Genomic DNA, 20,786 nt, shown 5'->3' on the forward strand with positions numbered 1-20,786 from the left:
TGCGACATTACTACAATATTTCTCTCTGGAGCTTTTACACATTTACCATCTGGAAAGCAGATAATACTAACTTTCTCCTGCATTTTTAAATTTTATTGTTGCGGCAATTCTTACACAGCAGACATCTTTTTCGTCCGTTCTCTTTACGCCAATGTGTAACAGCAACTGAATGTCTGGATGCGTTGGGTCCTGGGAAGGACAACAGCTGGTAAATAAGTACAGATGAGTGTCATCAGCAAAGGATTAAACGAATAGAGAGTGAATATAGATGTGGTTGTTTTTCTCAAGATCCAGTCTATGACGATCAGGAAGATTGTCAGCGAGAGTATAAACAACCTCTCCTCACTCCAGTTCTCACTGCGAAGGGATCAGCTATTCATTGTTCTTGCTCTGTTAGGGGATTTTTTATTTTTTGTTGTGAATTTTATAATTTTAGATTTGTCAACTACATACCAAGAAAAGCAGATTACAGAACGAGGAAATAAAAAGACACACAAACACACAGGAGGAAAAACAGAAAACATGGATTTCCTGAGGAATAAATGTTTTAATCAAATAGCAGGAAAAAAATGTCCAGAATTTATCCAGAAATCATAAAAATATTACACAGGAAAAAGTAATTCCATGCACATCACTTCATGCATTAAGAGTAAAACTGCACATATATTTGTACATATCAGCTTGAAACTATCTCAACATGATTATCAACAATTCTATGTTTCAAGTATTTTACCTACATAAGTTGTTTTCTTTCTTTAATATTCCTGAAGCAAAGATCTAAATAAATAATAAGTAAAACATCTCCATGGTGTGAGTCGAGAATGTGACCATTGTCAACCCTCAACATAAACTTAATGTAGCATTATTCATAGTTCATCACGGTTTACATTGTCTTGTAAGCAGATAAACAGAAAAATCAAGAATTTATAGTCACTAAAATTAAACCCTGAAAATTAACCTACTGTAATTAAAACTGACCAACGGATGACAGATATTTTCAGTTTTATTGGTGGACGAACATTTCATTAGAATATTTTGATCCCCAAAATAGCAATAGCGAATAGTAAGAAGGTATAGCTGCATTACAAATTTGAAGAATCTTATGATACAAGATATACGTAAACATTTCTGTAGCAAGAGAATGATAAAAATAGTGTAATAGATTGAATTCCAGCCTACGATTGGCCCACAAACTGTTAAAAATATCATTTAGTGTACCCTACACACATCGTGACATTGCTGCATGCCGCTGTCAGAACCTTGGTGCATGCTGATGTGACAGAGACTTGAAAGTACCACAAGCAAGAGTATCAGTCCTTGATGGACCAGAAAACCAGGCCAAAAATGCAAATTGTTACAATAAATAGAAAATTTACAGCAATTATGAAAAGAAAACAAGCAAGGGAACAAGCATGAAAGAAAAAGAAGATAAAAACGATAAATAGGTCAAGTGAGAACATAGCTTCATCATCGGAAGTGTTTTGCAGCAGTGTGAGCAAAGTCAGAGTCAGCTTCCTGCAGTACCAGTGTTAAAGAGTCTGACGCCTTTAAAGTATTCTGTATTCCTAGTAGTATAATTCCACATTTATTACTGAGGAAAAAAACTGATGATTGTAACCAGAAAGTAAAACGAAATCTAACAAAATATTGGGACACTGCGTCTTTAAAAATATTTTTAGTGCAATTGATTGACACCGAAACCCGTCAACAATCCTGGGTCAACAATCTGTGTTTGCTACGTGTAACATAAAAAAAAAACAAGTAAAAAATCGCTGAGACTGGCCCGCGCTGATTTACTGCAGCCATGTCCACTGCCCTCAGATACTCCCATCCTCTCCATTGCTGACTTCATTCTGATGTTTCCTTTTTCAAACACATCCTAGGCACTGATCGAACTTTAAAATGTTTAGGGGAATGGGTTGCTCCAAGCAGGCCTTGCAAAGATGGCAGCTCTCCAGTTTCCGGAGGTAGGAATCGGAAGTGTTGCACCATTGTTGAAATGTACAGAAGTAATTCCATTCGAGCAATCGTTTCACCCAAGCAGATGCGCCGACCTGTAACAGAAATTTTGAACCATACTTAAGGTCGAATTTGAAATGTTTATTTCAACAAATGTTTAAGATTAAAGTTTGTGTGTATCACCAGCAGACGACCTTTCGTGACGCCGCTGAACAGTATCCTTTAACGTCTTTGACTGTTTCACGAGGGTTAACCGTGTGGTCCAGCGATCAACAGTTCAAACTTAAGTGCTGTAACGGATAAGTACTTAGTAGAGGGGGTAAAGGCGGAAAGGTCGACAACCGTGGTTGATCTGATCTAGGGTAGTGGGCTGGAAGTTGTTTGCCCTTGAGCAAATGACGTACATTGTGATGTCAATATAAGGTGACGTAAAAGATAGAGGAAAATAACGTTGGGAAAAACGGTAAGCAGAGAGCAAACGACGGAACAGAAGTTGGAATTGATGGTTTTTCTCTGGACTTTCTCGCTACTGCTGCGACCGCGGAATAAGTATTACCGGGGAAGTAATACTGTGTGTATACTACAGGTGGATATACTTCACAGATCGTGATCTACTGTAGTTCGTGTCAGCGCCGTGGGGAGCTCTGTGGCTTGGGCATCCCGCAGTACAGTTTCTTGGTGGGGCCAAGAAACCACACACTGGTGTGAGCGAGTAACCGACGGATCAAGAGCAGCAATCTTGGTGCAAAACTGTGCACCGACCACCATTTGTCGCCCGGAAAGGACAGTTCCAAACAGCCTGAGATTAAACTGCCGGTGGAGGGAAGGTTTTCTCTCGGCCTTCAGCTAACCTATCATCATCCTGCTAAACACCCAGGAGGCAACCGCATGTGTAAGTCCATGACGTTCTGCTTGTAAACTGTCGGTATCGTAAAAACACTTTTTTAAAAATGATAAATCGACTTCTAGGAAATTAGATTAGTGTTACTCATTAGAATAGAGGACTTGGGAGGGTTGCAAAGACTTTAATATAAAAAGGTTTGGGTTTCGTTAAGAACGAACAGTTTATACTATAATACAGTGGATATTAACATTGGTAATTCATCAAGAAAGGACAACACCTGAGACAGCGGAATACTTTATCAGTGACAGTATTTATGGGAATCAACTTTATTGTTAATTCTAATAGTACGTTGGATGAATGATAATATATTGGTAATATATCTTGTGTGGCGAAAGAAGGAGTGAATCTCTGATTGTTGATACTTTGTCTTTTTTTAATTAAAATTGTGTTTGAATTCAATAATTATTGGTGCCTCTAAGGAGGTACGCCAACCCTCAAGCGATCTGAGTATATTGGTTTATGGAGAGAATGCTCGTGTCAGCGGACGGTCCGTGACAAGAGCTAAGGTATTTTTTTTTTGTTTTGGTTTTTTGTTGTTTGTTTTTTGCAATCTTTACATGGTTCATGAACTTTCTTCTTACATGATTTGAATTCTGCCATATTCCTGTCAGAACTTTGTCAAAAGGGATTGATTGTTCAATGTGTGTATGTATAGGTGTGAATATGTGTGTGTAGTAGAATATACTGTATGCGAGGATTTATGCTCGTATATAGTATTAACATAGGATGAAGAAAACTAAATGAGATGAGAAAAAGTTGTAACATACCCATTGAGAAGGGAATGAACTCTTCTTGTCTCCACAGTTTGCCGTCCTCTCCAATGAAACGTTCAGGTCGGAATCTGTCGGGGTCACCCCAGGTCTCCGGATCTCTCATTACAGAATCCAGGTTGGGGACGACTAAAGTGCCCTTAGGGATCTTGTATCCGCCAAACTCCACGTCACATGGGGTGGCATGTGGCACACTTAGTGGAGCAACGTTGCCATAGCGAAGAACCTCCATGATGACAGCCTCCATGTAAACTAACTGCGGTCTATCCTGTATGGTGGGAGCTCGCTCTGTGCCGACAACTCTGTGGATCTCCTCGTAGCACTTGTCCTGCACGTCAGGGTGGTGAAGGAAGTAAACCAGAGTCCACATGATAGCTTTAGAGGTCGACTCCGAGCCAGCTATGAAGATGTCGAAGACTAACTTCAGGAGATTAACATCTGCAAATTGCAAATTGTCTACCCTTTACTGTGGTTCTGAAGGCATTAACCAGTGTAGTTTGTTATTTTTTCTACTTTATACTATTTTAGAAGATAACGGCTCATTTCATGGTTTCAGGCAGAGTAACTGAACACATAAACAGTTCTTTTGTGGTAGTTAGGGGAGAGATAAAACCTGATCTCGATTAGTCCCGGTATCCCTTAGATAAATCTAGCGGTTTGGAAGAAGAGACCCCAGTCTGCGCTTAAAACAAAGCTTTTTTTGGTTGTGTTATCGAATTAAGAACTTTCTTAGTATTGTGATATTTATGTGACGTTAGGAAACTGTGTTGAAATCAGGTTTAGTGTCCGTATCCGACGTAGAAAGAAAAGACAACTCTTATCAGATGAGTGCACATGGAACCTTACAGACACAAAATGGTCACAAAACTGCTGGTACCGTACGCTTTCGTACAGGTTATTGTATCCTCCAGTTTTTAACAATCCTCGTTCATGTTTTTAAGTCTAATCAAAGTCTAGTAAATAAGTTGTATCGTTGTTTGTTTATTAGCTCAGAATTAAACATAATTCCGATTTCAGTGCGGCGAATTTACATCCTGATTTGGTCTTGAAGACGTTTATGTATCTCAGAGCCTCCAACTCCAACTGAATTAGGGAAATATTTAAGTAGCACTTCATTTTAAAACTTCGCTTCAGGCTCATTCCGACACAGTCGTGTTGCTACTTATATCAGCTCCTAGATACGTCCTCAACGTCGCCTTGTTGATAATGTAATTGAAGCATCTAAGTAGCAGGATGAATTCCAATTTGTCATGGACCAATTCATCCGCCAAGGGCCAAATTATTAACCTTAATTGTCTATTAGGTTATTGGCTAACGTGAGTAGAAGGTTCTCTTTAAATTCTAGTCTAATTCCCCTGTCCTTGGTTTCGCCAAGCCTAAATTTACCAAACTAGGAGGCGTCTATACCGACCTTCGCTTTCCATTCGGCGAGTATGACAATAACGTCTGTTTTCGTTACGAGCATTATAATTTTATCTATCTGTTTACTGCGGTAAATTACTTAAAAATGAACAAAAGTGGAGTATGTATTTACCGTTGATGTGAGGTGATCCTGACTGACTGTTGCGATGATGATGTATTTCTCTGATGTAGGCACCAATAAAGTCGTCTTCTGAACCCTCCTCAGACCTGCGGTAGTGCTCGTCTACAAAAGGTTTAATAAACTTATGTAACACAAGCCGCATGTTGTCCACAAAGCGCTTCAACTTAAAGTAATCTCCAGGCAGGTGTCGCAGAAGAGGCATACTAGTGACTGTGGATCCCGCCCCAGCATCGTGAGCAATGGCATCCATCAACCTAAGGTTGTTTCCAAAGACATCGTCGTCATACTCGAAGCGTTTGCCAAAGAGAATGGAACACATGTTGTTGGACACGCTAGCTTGGGTCAAGTGTTTCAGATCCAGCGGCTGTCCTTGGCTCTCGGATATGACCCTGATGTACTCTTTAACCTCCTCCTCAATCTTTACTGCCAGGACGTTTTTGCCCATCCCTAGCTCACGTAGAATCTCTATAGCAACCTTTCTTTGCGCTTTCCACACAGGACCAGAGGTGTCAATAACGCCTGTAAAAGATGAAAATTCTATTACAACTCTTACGCAGTGTTGCATCACGACTGGTTTCTTGTATCGAACACAGCTGGGAACAATTTGAACCATTCCGTTAGTATTTTATCATTGCTGCGTCCTTGTTTCTTTCTTATTGATCATTGTTGTATTTTTGGTTCATTCATAGTTATTATTGTGCTCGTAGTTTTCATTCATAATACAATAAAATTCATTGTGACATACATTCGTTTATCTTATAAAATCCTGCGAAACTTTTTGGACACCCTGTAATTATCAATATTTTGCCTTTGTGCTGTACTATTAAAGAGATATTTCAATATGATTTTTATTAATACTAAGGAATACTTATGCGATAAACGGTTGGCACATTGAATGGACAAGACCAACTCACCTTGATCAATTCATAAATCACAAGCTGCCCAAAATTTCTGTTGCCAGATTGATCCATTTAGTACAACATTACAACTGATTTATAAATTTACACTTAGGATAAAAAACAGCAAACACAGTAGCTAGTGCTGGTGAATAGAGAAGGTCACATTCAGTTAAACGACCTCTACACCAAGATGTAGATTTGATGTAAGTGAACTTACTAGACGATACGAGAGTATGATCGCTATTCTGACTAGAAATATTCATTCTGAGCAGTTCTAGAAAAGTTCCCGCAAAGAATTCAGAAACTTTTATGATGAGCCACTATTTTAAAACTACTTCATAGCTCAAATCTTTAACTAGATTCAACTTGCCTTTGCTGTCGGTTATAATATCCAGGATAAAACAATGAACCCTGTCGGAGAAGGCGTTGTGATTTTTTACTAATGCGTCCTTGATGACTTTGTAGCCGTTGAATACCACCACCAGCTGGCTGCCCAGGTACAGACTGAACACGTCACCGTACTGTCGTCGCCATGCTGCGAACTGCTCCAGAGGATCTTTCTTCATCATCAGCAGCAGGTGACCCAGCAGTGGTACAGCCAGCCAAGGTCCTGGAGGTGCACCTGCAGGTCGTCTGACGGAAAACCACCACAACAACGACAACACGGCAACGCCTAAAGCAAGGCCTGTGTTGATGTCGAGCATTTCCAGTAGAGATGTCATGGTGCTCTGTTAGCTGTCTTGTGGGAGACGAATGTAGGTGAATCCTGTGTCGCTAAAGTAAAAAAACAAGGAAAATAAATTACAAAGATGAAGAAATAGGAATGCAAAGACAGTAAACTAGAAATACTGATCTGGAAACATATTGTTGGACTAAGCATGTAAAAAAAGCAGAATGTAACAAAAGACAGGAAGAAGATACAACACTTCACTCAAAGACCTTGTATTCACTGTCTTTCTTTTACCACTAACCTTTACACTTTTTACAGGCTGCATTGTAGGAATTAACTAGTGTATGTCACCAGTTGATTCATTTTTTTCTGTTTACTACTACTGATGTTGTTACACGGTTTGTATAAAACATAGATCAGTGGAAATAAATCAGTTACAACTTACATAGATCTAGAATTTCTCGCGTCTCTCAGTTACAGCCCCTGACACCCCGACACTCCAGTTGTTACTCTTGGAATCAAAACATTTTCTTTAATGACTGTGTAGTAGAATTTCTATGGATTTGTTGGTATTATATTTTATTTTGAAGTAAAAAATAAATGTGATGAAATAAGGGTAAGCGTCCGAGTAAAGGCTGGAATAGAAAGAACATAAAAATCTCGCGAGACGAGACTAGATGGGATCTTAGGACATCAAATCAAAGAGGATACCTTGACCAAACGGTCATAGCAAAACTACGGTGCACAGTGCTACAGTTAGTTAACTGTATCCTACAGTTTGCTCATAATTAATTAAAGTACATTAAAACAAATTTTAAATAAATTATGCTGTTTTATGTTTATTAGGATGACAAAATTGTTTGTGAAAAAAAAGATATTTTCCTGTGAATTAAAAGACAGTCTGTAGAGAATTAATGTAAATATATGTGTAGTCCTGGCATTGATTTGGTTCTGTTGTTATTGTAAACATATAATGTGCAGAAATATACAAGGTGATAAGGTGTGTATTGCAATCTACTAAACAGTTTTCCCAGTCGACCAGCTGATGGAAAGACGATAATAGAGACTTTGTGAAAGATAACGGATTTAATTCTCATGGTCATAAAAAACAAAATATTGGCTTTCAAGTTTAATTAAAAATGGTTAATATAAGGAAAATTATTGTGTATGTCACACATGAGAGAAAAGAGTGGAATGTGTGTTGGGTAAGTAATAAGTTCATTAGTTCAAAGGCTATTATTAATGGCGAAAAATGATCGTTTGTAAGATTGCTTGTTTACCACGCTGAAGAAAAAAAAAATCGGTATTGGCTCTCACTAGACGCCCACAACTAAATAGAGTTGAGAAATGACTGATGAATCAAAACCGTGGTGAAAGATTAGAAAACTGTATACTTCCCCTACTTACTTTTCCTTTTTGTTTTTTCCATGGTTGATCAACAAAATATCTAAATTATGTTTTTTCTCTAGAATTTAGTTGCTGACAGTCTGAGGTTCAAAACCAAAACTTCAGTCTTACCTGATGTACATGTATGTGTGTACATGAATGTGTATTAAGATCTGTTGTCCATAAAATCTAGAACAATTTACCACCACTCACTGTCTGCCCCACCCCCACGGTTTGTACCTACATTAGTCCCTAAGCGAGACCTGCTTTCTACCCAAAGACAAAGTGCCAACACTTATTTTCGCCCGTTATTTGTTCTGGAAGTTAGTCACTCACTGCTTGTTTGGAAGGAAGGAGCAGTAAAATGTCAAGTAGAGGAAAGCAAAGTGATGCAAGTGATATAGTCTGTCACATTTACTGTGATCACTGGACTGCTCCCTCTGTAGTGTTTTGTATCAGCCGTTGAGTCGTGGTTTCGAATACGGCATTAAGAAAAAACAGCCAAAGCATCCTACTGGGTGTTGTACAGATGTGCTAAAAGAAACCAAACCAAACCCTACCTCATATTTTTTTTAGAAACCTGGTTCAGGCGACAAAACTGGTCTTTTCAAGTGATCAGGTGTGCACACGTAAAGGCACACTGATCTCGTTCATCCTATATAATGACAGGGACAACCGACAATCTAATCATGACACTTCATCATTGAGGACAGCGGTCCGGTGGAGCAACGGTTAGCGCCTGTCACCAATACAGTGAAGGTTGGCTGCCCAGAGTTCATTTCTCGTCTCGGGCACGCTGTTCTTTCTCTGCACGTGGCATCTGTTTACAGGGCTGGCTGCCTTGCCGTGATGTAGCCTCAGTTGCTGGCACGGCGTAAAAAAACAATTTCTCCCTCCCCCCATCATTCAGGACAGCAAACATCTCGTGTACAAAAACAAGCCCACCGTATAGTAGATATCTTACTTCAGTTCAACAACATCTCAGCATGGTTTGCTATACAGCAAAATTTATATACTAAGTCAGCTCGCAAAATCATGTACTCACCACTCAGACCTGCTCCTACTGGACTGTCGGAGCTTTGGACGAGTGCCCTCGACTTCGACTTTGCACGAAATTGCTGGGGTAGGGATGTTAGCGACACCTACCTTCAAAAGTGTGTGTTAAAGTTTGAAATAACATTGAATAGTTGACAGGTGTATGCTAATGAAAGCCATATGTGGGATTTAAAGTCAAGTGGTTCACACAGCGGTCACCTGTACTGTACTTTAGCGCGAGATCTACCTGTTGACAGCCAGCCTCTTTGTGAGGATGGATTTAATCAATTCATCCAAAAGCGGAGTTAAATATATGTTGTCCTGACAGACATCACGACTACAACACTTTTGGTTCTGCTGGACTTCTGCTTTCCGTGGCAAGTATACTGTACCCGTGTCCTGTCCATCACTTGTCGACTGCTACCATCAACACCTTTCTTCTCGTGTGAGCAGCACTAGACACAAGGGTGGAACATCGTCTTCACTCTTTTCAACTAAAGATGCACAGGAGCCATGTGACAATCCCAATTCGAAACGTCGGCCCCACATTCTGTTTAGTTTGCTGTCAACACGAAATTCTCTCTTCATATCGCGTGCGACATTACTACAATATTTCTCTCTGGAGCTTTTACACATTTACCATCTGGAAAGCAGATAATACTAACTTTCTCCTGCATTTTTTAAATTTTATTATTGCGGCAATTCTTACACAGCAGACATCTTTTTCGTCCGTTCTCTTTACGCCAATGTGTAACAGCAACTGAATGTCTGGATGCGTTGGGTCCTGGGAAGGACAACAGCTGGTATATAATTACAGATGAGTGTCATCAGCAAAGGATTAAACGAATAGAGAGTGAATATAGATGTGGTTGTTTTTCTCAAGATCCAGTCTATGACGATCAGGAAGATTGTCAGCGAGAGTATAAACAACCTCTCCTCACTCCAGTTCTCACTGCGAAGGGATCAGCTATTCATTGTTCTTGCTCTGTTAGGGGATTTTTTATTTTTTGTTGTGAATTTTATAATTTTAGATTTGTCAACTACATACCAAGAAAAACAGATTACAGAACGGGGAAATAAAAGACACACAAACACACAGGAGGAAAACCAGAAAACATGGATTTCCTGAGGAATAAATGTTTTAATCAAATAGCAGGAAAAAATTTCGAGCTTTTATCAAGAAATAAAAATATTACACAGGGAAAAGAAATTCCATGCACATGACTTCAGGCATTAAAAGTAAAACTGCACATATATTTGTACATATCAGCTTGAAACTATCTCAACATGATTATCAACAATTCTATGTTTCAAGTATTTTACCGACATAAGTTGTTTTCTTTCTTTAATATTCCTGAAGCAAAGAAGATCTAAATAAATAATAAGTAAAACATCTCCATGGTGTGGGTCGAGAATGTGACCATTGTCAACCCTCAACACAAATTTAATATAGCATTATTCATAGTTCATCATGTCTATAACTCAGTTTCCACTGAGAGAAAAAAACTGATGAGTATAATCGTAAAGTAAAATAAAATCTAACCAAATTGGCCCACAAAATGTTTAAAATTAGCTTTTGGTATGCCATATACAAATCATGTTGGACCCTGACAACATTTGACCATTGATTGACGCCGAAATCGTTTGATGGGCCTTCCTTGGTCAACAATCTGTATTAGCTACGTGTAACATAAAAACAACGGGTTAAAAAGAAAGCTGAGACTGTTCCGCGCTGATTTACTGCAGCCATGTCCACTGCCCTCAGATACTCCCATCCTCTCCATTGCTGACTTCATTCCGATGTTTCCTTTTTCAGACACATCCTAGGCACTGATCGAACTTTGAAATGTTTAGGGGAATAGGCTGCTCCCAGCAGGCCTTGCAAAGATGGCAGCTTTCCAGTTTCCGGAGGTAGGAATTGGAAGTGTTGCACCATTGTTGAAATGTAAAGAAGTAATTCCATTCGAGCAATCGTTTCACCCAAGCAGATGCGCCGACCTGTAACAGAAATTTTGAACCAAACGTAAGGTCGAATTAAAAATTTTTATTTGCACAAATGTTTAAGATTAAAGTTTGTGTGAATCGCAAGCAGATGACCTTTCGTGACGCAGCTGAACAGTATCCTTTAACCTCTGACTGATTTACGAGGGTTAACCAGGAGGTGGAGTGATCTACATGCAAAAACTAAGGTTATTTAACCAGTACAAACTTAAGAACGAAGGTATTTCTTTTTTCTTTTTTTTTTTTTTTTTTGCAATCTTTACACGGAACTTTGTTAAAAGGGATTGATTGTTCAAACACAGCCCTATGTATATATAGGTGTGAATATGTGTGTGTAGTAGAATATACTGTATGCAAGAATATATGCTCGTATCCAGTATTAACATATGATGAAGACAATTGAATGAGATGAGAAAAAGTTGTAACATACCCATACAGAAGGGAATGAACTCTTCAGGTCTCCACAGTTTGCCGTCCTCTCCAATGAAACGTTCAGGTCGGAATCTGTCGGGGTCACCCCAGGTCTCCGGATCTCTCATCACAGAAGCCAGGTTGGGGATGACTAAAGTGCCCTTAGGGATCGTGTATCCGCCAAACTCCACGTTACATGGGGTGGCATGTGGCAAACTTAGTGGCGCAACGTTGGCATAACGAAGAACCTCCATGATGACAGCCTCCATGTAAACTAACTGCGGTCTATCCTGTATGGTGGGCGCTCGCTCTGTGCCGACAACTCTGTGGATCTCCTCGTAGCACTTGTCCTGCACGTCAGGGTGGTGAAGGAAGTAAACCAGAGTCCAGCGGATAGCTGTAGAGGTCGTCTCCGAGCCAGCTACGATGATGTCGAAGACTAACTTCAGGAGATTAACATCTGCAAATTGCAAATTGTGTGCCCTTTACAGTTATCTGTGGGAATTAAGTAGTGTAGGTTAACTGTTATTTTCTTCTTACTTTATACTAGTTTAGAAGATAACGGTTCATTTACTTGTTTTCGGGGAGAATAAATGAACATATAAACAAGAAAAGCATAGTTGTTTGGTGGGAGTTAGAAAAGAGATAAAACCAGATCTTGATCAGCCCCGGTATCCCTTTTATGCAGCATGCGGTTTGGTAGAAAAGACCCCAGTTTGCGCTTAAAATAGAGCTTTCTTGGTTGTGTTTTTTTCAGTATTGTGATGTGAAATCAGGTTTAGTGTCCGTATCTGAAGTAGAAAGAAAAGACAACTCTTGTCAGATGAGTGGACATGGCACCTTAGAGACCCAAAATGGACGCAAAAATGCTGGTACAGTACGCTTTCGTACAGCTACTTGTATCCTCCAGTTTTTAACAATCCTCGTTTATATAAGTAAGTCTAATCATAGTCTAGTGAATAAGTAGTATCGCTGTTTGTTTATTCGCATCACCGAAGAATGAAACATAATTCAGTTCGGCGAATTTACATCCAGATTTGGTCTTGAAGATGTTTAGGTATTTCAGCTCCTCAAACTCAAATCGAATTTGGGAAATATTTAAGTTGCACTAATATCAGCTGTAGCTTCAGGCTCATTGATATTTAGTTATGTTGCTACTTATATCAGGTGATGACGACTTCGACCACTTCCCTACGTCATGCTCATGTCTGGCGTCTTCTCCACTAAACCCAATTTTTATGGCTGCTATCCTACCAAACACTGGCCCTCTGACCAGAGTATTCTATGGTGCTGTTCTCCTAAGGAGATTTCTCGCTTCGCCGCACGCTCTATATGCCAACGGATGCTCTTTCTCTCAGTTTTACATGTTTTCGTTCGAGGAGCGCATTTATCGGTATTCCCACCCTGGATCCTGCTGGTAGGGTGCGCGGTCATTGGTGATCCGGGCCTATATGATGTTCTCTTTGAGTTGAATATCCATGAATCCAGAGACACATACTTCTTGACAGCTTGGAGACGAATTTTCTGTGTAGACGGAGGTACAAACGCTCGAGCTTTGTGGTCTGTTGTGCTTTCAGTTTATTTTATTCTTGGTCTATTAAGTCGTGAACACTGTAGGTTGAGGCGTTTTGCTATAAAAGACAAATAGTAACTAAGTATATATAAGTAACTAAGTAAATATAATGTTGGCTTAAACAATTTCCAAGGTTTCGGGTATTACTTTGTTAAATGATTCGCGGTGATATGAGAAGATAGCCAGTCTCGGCAAACAGCCAGCAGTCAAGGGATGTACATGGTCCTGTCTCTGGTGTCCATTTCCCCTCCAAGAAAACCACCGCCAATGGGTCGGCCTTGTCGCGAACTCGAACGCAAACGCACTGAGTCATGAGCGATAGGTTTTTTGTGAAAAGTCTTGTGATGCCATGAGGCATCCTCATTTTCCTTAGCCTTTATCTTTCTCAAAATTGCAGTAGGGCCATTTTCCTATGGCGAAGGTGGTGGCAGGATAGATAATCATCACAATATCTCTGCGTATGTTATGCTAATGATTTTCTGTTAAATGGGTTCTCGGTGCCAAAGGCGGAAAGAGAAAACGACATGACCACGTGACCATGTAATTTTAGAAACATTGGAAAAGTGATAAGGGACGTAAAACATTTTATCGGCAAAATTTATCTTAGAGATTTATTTGTGAAAAAGAAATTTCCTTAACTGAAAAAATATACGCCTACAACTGCGGTAAATTACTTAAAAATGAACTCAAGCGAAGTGTGTATTTACCGTTGATATGAGTTGACCCTGACTGCCTGTTGCGATGATGATGTATTTCTATGATGTAGGCGCCAATAAAGTCGTCGTATGAACCCTCCTCAAACCTGCTGTTGTGCTCGTCTATAAAAGGTTTAATAAACTTCTGCATCACAAGCCGCATGTTGTCCACAAAGCGCTTAAACTTAAAGAAATCTCCAGGCAGGTGTCGCAGAAAAGCCAGGTAAGAGACTGCGGCACCCGCCCCAGAATCGTGAACAATGGCATCCATCAACCTAAGGTTGTTTCCAAAGACATCGTCGTCATACTCGAAGCGTTTGCCTAAGACGATGGAGCAGATGTTGTTGGACACGCTAGCTTGGGTCAAGTGTTTAAGATCCAGCGGCTGTACCTGGCTCTCGGATATGACCCTGATGTACTCTTTGACCTCCTCCTCAATCTTTGCCGCCAGGACGTTTGTGCCCATCCCTAGCTCACGTAGAATCTGTGTAGAAACCTTTCTTTGGGCTTTCCACACAGGACCAGAGGTGTCAATAATGCCTGTAAAAGATGAAAATTCTCTTACAACAATACCTTTTTTTACTTTGGAGGACCGTAACTTATCAATATTATTGTGTTTCTCATCGTTGTTGTGTGCTTGTGCATGCGAAGTTTGATCGTTCGCACAGGCAGCGTCCGAATATATATGTATATAGCTTTAAGTCTGTAGAATGGCCTTTTATATATATATAATAAGTCATTATAATTATCATTATTTTGCATTTGTGTTGTAAAACTAAAGAGATATTTTAATATGAGTTTTACATATAATAAGGAATACTTATACGATAAAAATGGTTGGCAATTTAAAGGGACAAGACCAACTCACCTTGATCAATTCGTAAATCACAAGCTGCTCAAAATTTCTGTCACCAGATTGATCCATTTAGTACAATATTACAATTGATTTATACATTTATGGTTAGGATAAAAAACTGCAAACACGGTAACCAGTGCTGGTGAATAGAGAAGGTCACATCCAGCTAAACGACCGCTAGACCGCAAGTACATAAATCGACCTTTACCCCCTCACCACCACCCCCTTCTAAAAAAAAGCGAAGTCACTTTTGTTTGCTTTGAAGAAATTAGCGAATAAACAAATTTAATTTAATTTTTAAAACCTTTATTAAACTTATATGTGCTTTTTAGCTTTTATTTTTCGGAGAAAGGAGGACAAAAGACGTAGATTTGATATAAGTGAACTTACTAGACCATACGAGAGTTTGAAAGGTATTCTGAAATTCTGAACGGTAAAATGCCAACATAGCAAACAATTCAGAAACTTTTATGATGAACCACTATTTTAAGACTACTTCATAGCTGAAATCTTTCACTAGATTTCAACTTGCCTTTGCTGTCGGTTAGTATATCTTGAAGACAAACAAATGGCCTGTCGGAGAAGGTGTCGGCATTTTTTACCAGCGCGTCCTTGAGGACCTTGTAGCCGTTGAGCACCACCACCAGCTGGCTGCCCAGGTACAGACTGAACACGTCACCGTACTGTCGTCGCCATGCTGCGAACTGCTCCAGAGGATCTTTCTTCATCATCAGCAGCAGGTGACCCAGCAGTGGTACAGCCAGCCAAGGTCCTGGAGGTGCACCTGCAGGTCGTCTGACGGAAAACCACCACAACGACAACACGGCAACGCCTACAGCAAGGAATGTGTTGATGTCGAGCATTTCAGTAGAGATGTCATGGTGCTTTGTTAGCTGTCTTGTGGAACGACAAATGTAGATGTTTCCTGTGTCACTAAAGTAAAAACAATATAAATGGCTGACGAAGAGGAAGAAAAAGGAATGAAAAGACAGTAAACTAGAAATACTGATGGGGAAAAAATTGTTGGACTAGGCTGGTAAAGAAAAGGAGAACGGAATAAAAAGACAGGAAGAAGATACAACACTTCACTCAAAGACCTTGTATTCACTGGTGATGGGCCTGGCATCAGCTACACAGGGTCTGGCTTTGTTTGACCACTAACCTTTACACTTTTTACAGGCTGCATTGTAGGAATTAACTAGTGTGTGTCATCAGTTGATTCATTTTTTTCTGTTTACTACTACTGATGTTGTTACACTGTTTGTGTAAAACATAGATCAGTGGAAATAAATCAGTTACACAGATCTACAATGTCTCGTGTCTCTCAGTTACAGCCCCTGACACCCCGACACTCCAGTTGTTACTCTTGGAACAAAACATTTTCTTTAATGACTGAGCAGTAGAATTTCTATGGATTTATTGGCATTATATTATTATTTTTAAGTAATAATTAACTGTGATGAAATCAGGGTAAGTGTCCGAGTAAAGTCTGAAATAGTAAGAACATAAAAATCTCGCGAGACGAGACTAGATGGGATCTTAGGACATCAAATCAAAGAGGATACCTTGACCAAACGGTCATAAGAAAACAGATATTTTCGTGTAAATTAGGAAACAGTCTGTAGAGCATTAATGCAAATACATGTATAGTGCTGGTATTGTTTTGATTCTGTTGTTATTGTAAACATATAATGTACAGAAAAATACAAGGAGACGGTAAGATGTATATTGCTATCTACTACACAGTTTTCCCAGTTGACTAGCAAATGGAAAGACGATAATAGAGACTTTGTGAACAGATCATTGATTTAATCATAATTGTCATGAAATATAAAAGATTAGCTTTCGAGTTAAATTAAAAATGGTTAATATACAGAAAAATATTGTGTATGTCACACATGATGATACAGAAAGAGTGGAATTTGTGTTGGGTAAGTAATGAGTTCATTAGTTGAAAGAAAATGTGCGATTATATATAATAGCGAAAAATGAGCATTTGTAAGACTGTCTGCCCCACCCACACGGTCTGTAGAGGTTTGTACCTGCATTAGTTACCTGTTGTCCTTTTCCAAGGTGTCAACATTTACTTTCGCTCGTTATTTGTACTGGAAGTTAGGCGCCACGTCATCCACTTTAAGTCACTCACTGCTTGATTGGAAGGAAGGAGCAGGAAAATGTCAAGTAGAGGAAAGCAAAGTGATGCCAGTGATATAGTCAGTCACATTTGCTGTGATCACTGGTCTGCTCCCTCTGTAGTGTTTTGTATCAGCCGTTGAGTCGGGATTTCCAATACGGCATTAAGAAAAAACAGCCAAAGCATCCCGTTGTCTTTTTAAAAAGTTCAACTAGCCCCAAAGAAGTAGACAAGGAATGAGGATTTTTCAATGTTGTTGTACAGATGTGCTAAAAGAAAAAAAAAAAATCCTTCCTCATTTTATTAGAAACCTGGTTCAGGCGACAAAACTGATCTTTTCAAGTGATTATGTGTGCACACGTGAAGGCACACTGATGGCGATCTCGTTCATCCTATATAATGACAGGGACAACCGACGATCTAATCATGACACTCCATCATTGATGACAGCCAACATCTCGTGTACGGAAACACGCCAATCGTATAGAAGATATCTTCCTTCAGTTCAACAACAACTCAACCTGGTTTGCTATAAAAACAAAATGTATATATTATGTCAGCTCGCAAAATCATGTACTCACCACTCAGACCTGCTGCTACTGGACTGCCGGAGCTTTGGACGAGTGCCATCGACTTTGACTTTGCACGAAATTGCTGGGGTAGGGATGTTAGCGACACCTACGTTCAAAAGTGTGTGTTATAATGTCGATATAACACTCAATAGTTGACAGCTGTATGTGAAACACCAACAGTCACCCTGTTTTTACTTGAAGTCATATGTGGTATTTCAAGTCACGTGGTATGGGTGGTTCACACAGCGGTCACCTGTACTGTACTGTAGCGCGAGATCTACCTGTTGACAGCTAGCCTCTTTGTGATGATGGATTTAATTAATTCATCCAAAAGCCAAGAATAATATATATTGTCCTGACAGAGATCACGACTACAACACTTTTGGTTCTGCGAGAAACAAAACATAACTTTGCACATTTCTGTTTCTACAACGATTCGTTCCTTTACCAAAACAATATTAATTGTGTGACAGCTTATAGATATTGATTGGGGCAATTATAACACAGTAGACATCTTCGTCCTTTCTCTTTACGCTCATGTGTAACAGCAACTGAATGACTGGACGCTTTGGGTCCTGGGAAGGACAACAGCTGGCATTTAATTACAGATTAGTTTCATCAGGAAAGAATTAAACAAATAGATAGTGAATATAGATGTGAATTATGTGACAACTTTATGGATATTGATTGATTTATATCTTACAAAAGTTTTAATCTTCACACTTTAAAGCTTCCCTCCGTCAGCTGTTATTTCGGAATCAATCCTCACGATGAATATTTTACATAATTTTTTTTCCAAGCCTGGCAAATAAGTTCTAGCTTACATTGTAACCAATTGTTTTGGTCCTTGTGGTAATGTTTGCGTGAGCTTACAGTTTTATACCACGATGTACTGTCTAGCTGGGTCATTTATGTGAAAATCTTAACACGAAATTAATTTCTTGTCACACGAAATTCTCTCTTCGTATCGTTTACAATCATACCACAATTTTAGTCTTTCGGGTTTTTAGGCGTTTACTATCTGAAAAAGTTTTTTCTTTTTATTTCAATTTACTGTCACAGCAATTTATAACACAACAGTGATCATTTCCACCCATCTTTGTACCGTCGTACGTTCATGTCTTAGTAACAGCAACTGGGTGGTCAACAGACCCCAGCCATCAACCCTAACCACCCACCAGCGCGCTCTGCGCATGCGCTGAATAATTGAGGAAATACCCCCATTGTGTTATATTAGGGATTAAAAGTATGTATCCCTTAGGAAAAAACGATAAAAAAGAGAGTTGAATTACTAAAAAAGATATAAAATATATTTATTTAAACTTCGCAGTGTTCTACACAGTATATTTCCGTTGCCATGACTACAGCGATGGCTCAAGATGAGGCCACAACATTTCTGCTGGGTGTGATGGTGACGCTGGTGCTCTTACTATGGCGGTGGTCGACTCGGCGTCCTTCCAGCTTACCCCCGGGGTCTGGAACAGCCCTCCCTCTGATCGGTCATCAGCACTTGCTAAGCAGAAATCCCAGAGTGCAGTTCGCAGCATGGCGGCGACAGTACGGCGACGTATTCAGTCTCTACGTTGGCAACCGTCTGATAGTGGTGCTAAGTGGCTACAGGGTCATCAAGGACGCCCTGATGACACATGGCGACGTCTTCTCAGACCGGCCTCACATGTTCCTCACGGATGTAATTGCGAAAAATAGAGGTGAGGATGCAGTAGAATACGACACTAACCCCTTACACCTGCGAGAGAGGAAATGATTGCTGCTTTTCCCTTACCTGATGAATCTCACTCCCAAACGACTTTATAATATGTTAAGACGGTCTTCAACATTTAACTCGTGACGTACACTAAATAAATATTCCCAAAACTGTTTGCGTGCGCAAGTATCCTTAATAACCCTTCCTTACGTGACCAGGTGTTGTCGGTACATCGGGCGCCCATTGGAAGGAGCAGCGGAAGGTGTCGTTGGAGATTCTGCGTGAGATGGGGCTGGGCAGGAACTTGCTGGCCGAGAAGATCCAGGAGGAGGTCAGAGAGTATGTCAAGGCCGTGGCCGCTCTTCAGGGTGCTGCCTTCGACCCCAAAACACTTACTTACACCAGTGTGTCCAACAACATTTGCTCCATCGTCTTCGGAGAACGCTTCGAATACAACGTGTGGAATGCAAGCCTCACTTTGTTTAATCGGTTTCTTACATCTTCGTCTCTACCTCCATCTTTGCTGCCTATGCTGCCAAGGTAGGTAAAACGGTCAGACTCTGTAATACATTCTCCATGTAGTCGTAGTGGGGCTTCTCGTTTGTTGTTGACCCGCATTATCTCCTGTCTTCTTGATGTTGATTTTCAGGCCAGTCATCGCTCTGCGAGCCTAGTGAGCTTCGTCTGTGCACGTTGTTGCTTGTGGGACAAGAGGCTGATGTCATCCGCAAAGTCGAGATCCTGAACTTGCCTGGCAAAGGTCCACTGAACGCCCGTGTTGCTGTTAGAGGTTGTTCTTGTCATGATCCAGTCTATGACGATCAGCAAGATTGTCAGCGAGAGCATATACAACCTTGCCTCACTCCAGTCCTCGCTGCGAATTGTAGCTTTTCATTGTTCTTGTTCTGTTATGGGATTTTTTACTTTTTGTTGTGAACTTTATAATTTTAGATTTGTGTACTACATACAATGTAAAGCAGATTAAAGAACGAGGAAATAAAAGACACACAAACACACAGGAGGAAAATCAGAAAACATTGATTTGCAAAGGATTAAACAGATAGAGAGTGAATATAGATGTGAATTATGTGACAGCTTTATGAATATTTATTGATTTATATCTTACAAAATAAGATAGTACTAACTTTACTACTAAATTTTTTAATTTTCTGTCGCAGCAATATATAACACAACAGTGTTCATTTCCACCCATCTCTGTACCTTCGTACGTTCATGTCTTAGTAACGTCAACTGGATGGTTAACAGACCCCAGTCATCAACCCTAACCACCCCCAGCGTGCTATGCGCATGCGCTGAATAATTGAGGAAATAGCCTCATTATGTGACATCAGAGATTAAAGCTATGTCTTCCTTAGGAAAAAACAGAAAAACGAGAGTTGAATAAAAAAAATGAAGTAAGGTATTGTTTCGCAGAGTGTGGCCAATCCATCCCCACTTCCGCCTCTTGATGTCTTGGCTGGCAGGGTTTTGGTTGGTTCTCTCCCACAGGTCTGCATTGGAGATCTTCTCAGGCCATCGGATGTTAAGAATGCGGCGCAGACATTTGTTGACGAATGTCTGTATCTTGTTGGCATTTGTCACCCGCCATGTCTCAGATAAATACAGAAGGACTGACTTTACATTTGTATTATAGATGCGGATCTTACTGTGTA

General features: G+C 39.9%; 3 protein-coding genes across 6 annotated transcripts; 1 reads left to right on the forward strand and 2 right to left on the reverse strand.

Annotated features, from left to right (window-relative positions):
* Positions 1-537: 537 nt before the first annotated feature.
* Positions 538-16,770, reverse strand: LOC112565788 (cytochrome P450 2J6-like). Of its 3 annotated transcripts, none has more exons than XM_025241555.1 (5): positions 16,758-16,770; positions 6,446-6,849; positions 5,168-5,695; positions 3,631-4,071; positions 538-2,054 (listed from the first exon to the last, which is right to left on the reverse strand). In XM_025241555.1, the coding sequence occupies exons 2-5, from the start codon at positions 6,795-6,797 to the stop codon at positions 1,849-1,851; spliced, it is 1,527 nt and encodes a 508-aa protein (XP_025097340.1). In that variant the 5' UTR covers positions 6,798-6,849; positions 16,758-16,770; the 3' UTR covers positions 538-1,848. The 3 variants fall into 3 exon arrangements, with proteins under 3 accessions (XP_025097340.1, XP_025097339.1, XP_025097341.1); XM_025241554.1 differs by lacking the exon at positions 16,758-16,770 and adding an exon at positions 9,177-9,319; XM_025241556.1 differs by lacking the exon at positions 16,758-16,770 and adding an exon at positions 7,191-7,211.
* On the reverse strand, positions 10,302-17,612 carry LOC112565789 (cytochrome P450 2U1-like). 2 transcript variants are annotated; one of them, XM_025241558.1, is made up of 5 exons: positions 17,418-17,612; positions 15,235-15,599; positions 13,859-14,386; positions 11,598-12,038; positions 10,302-11,164 (listed from the first exon to the last, which is right to left on the reverse strand). In XM_025241558.1, exons 2-5 carry the CDS (start codon positions 15,563-15,565, stop codon positions 10,959-10,961), a joined length of 1,506 nt encoding a protein of 501 aa, XP_025097343.1. In that variant the 5' UTR covers positions 15,566-15,599; positions 17,418-17,612; the 3' UTR covers positions 10,302-10,958. The 2 variants fall into 2 exon arrangements, with proteins under 2 accessions (XP_025097343.1, XP_025097342.1); XM_025241557.1 differs by having other exon boundaries at positions 15,235-15,635.
* LOC112565792 (cytochrome P450 2B5-like) lies at positions 16,407-20,027 on the forward strand. Its single transcript, XM_025241561.1, has 4 exons — positions 16,407-16,418; positions 18,739-19,117; positions 19,332-19,653; positions 19,763-20,027. Exons 2-4 carry the CDS (start codon positions 18,766-18,768, stop codon positions 19,785-19,787), a joined length of 699 nt encoding a protein of 232 aa, XP_025097346.1. The 5' UTR covers positions 16,407-16,418; positions 18,739-18,765; the 3' UTR covers positions 19,788-20,027.
* The last annotated feature ends 759 nt before the right edge of the window (positions 20,028-20,786 follow it).

Source organism: Pomacea canaliculata, linkage group LG6 (assembly GCF_003073045.1).
Source record: "Pomacea canaliculata isolate SZHN2017 linkage group LG6, ASM307304v1, whole genome shotgun sequence".
Lineage (NCBI taxonomy): Eukaryota > Metazoa > Mollusca > Gastropoda > Architaenioglossa > Ampullariidae > Pomacea > Pomacea canaliculata.

Coding starts and splice junctions, on each gene's coding strand:
- LOC112565788 (XM_025241555.1), bottom strand. CDS start 6,797: ATGACATCTCTACTGGAAATGCTCGACATCAACACAGGCCTTGCTTTA. Junction 5,696..6,445: donor TATTATAACCGACAGCAAAG/GCAAGTTGAATC, acceptor CATCTTTTACAG/GCGTTATTGACACCTCTGGT. Junction 2,055..3,630: donor GTTCATTCCCTTCTCAATGG/GTATGTTACAAC, acceptor TTTCTGTTACAG/GTCGGCGCATCTGCTTGGGT.
- LOC112565789 (XM_025241558.1), bottom strand. CDS start 15,565: ATGCTCGACATCAACACATTCCTTGCTGTAGGCGTTGCCGTGTTGTCG. Junction 12,039..13,858: donor AGGGTCAACTCATATCAACG/GTAAATACACAC, acceptor TGCAATTTGCAG/ATGTTAATCTCCTGAAGTTA. Junction 11,165..11,597: donor GTTCATTCCCTTCTGTATGG/GTATGTTACAAC, acceptor TTTCTGTTACAG/GTCGGCGCATCTGCTTGGGT.
- LOC112565792 (XM_025241561.1), top strand. CDS start 18,766: ATGACTACAGCGATGGCTCAAGATGAGGCCACAACATTTCTGCTGGGT. Junction 19,118..19,331: donor TGTAATTGCGAAAAATAGAG/GTGAGGATGCAG, acceptor TTACGTGACCAG/GTGTTGTCGGTACATCGGGC. Junction 19,654..19,762: donor TTGCTGCCTATGCTGCCAAG/GTAGGTAAAACG, acceptor GTTGATTTTCAG/GCCAGTCATCGCTCTGCGAG.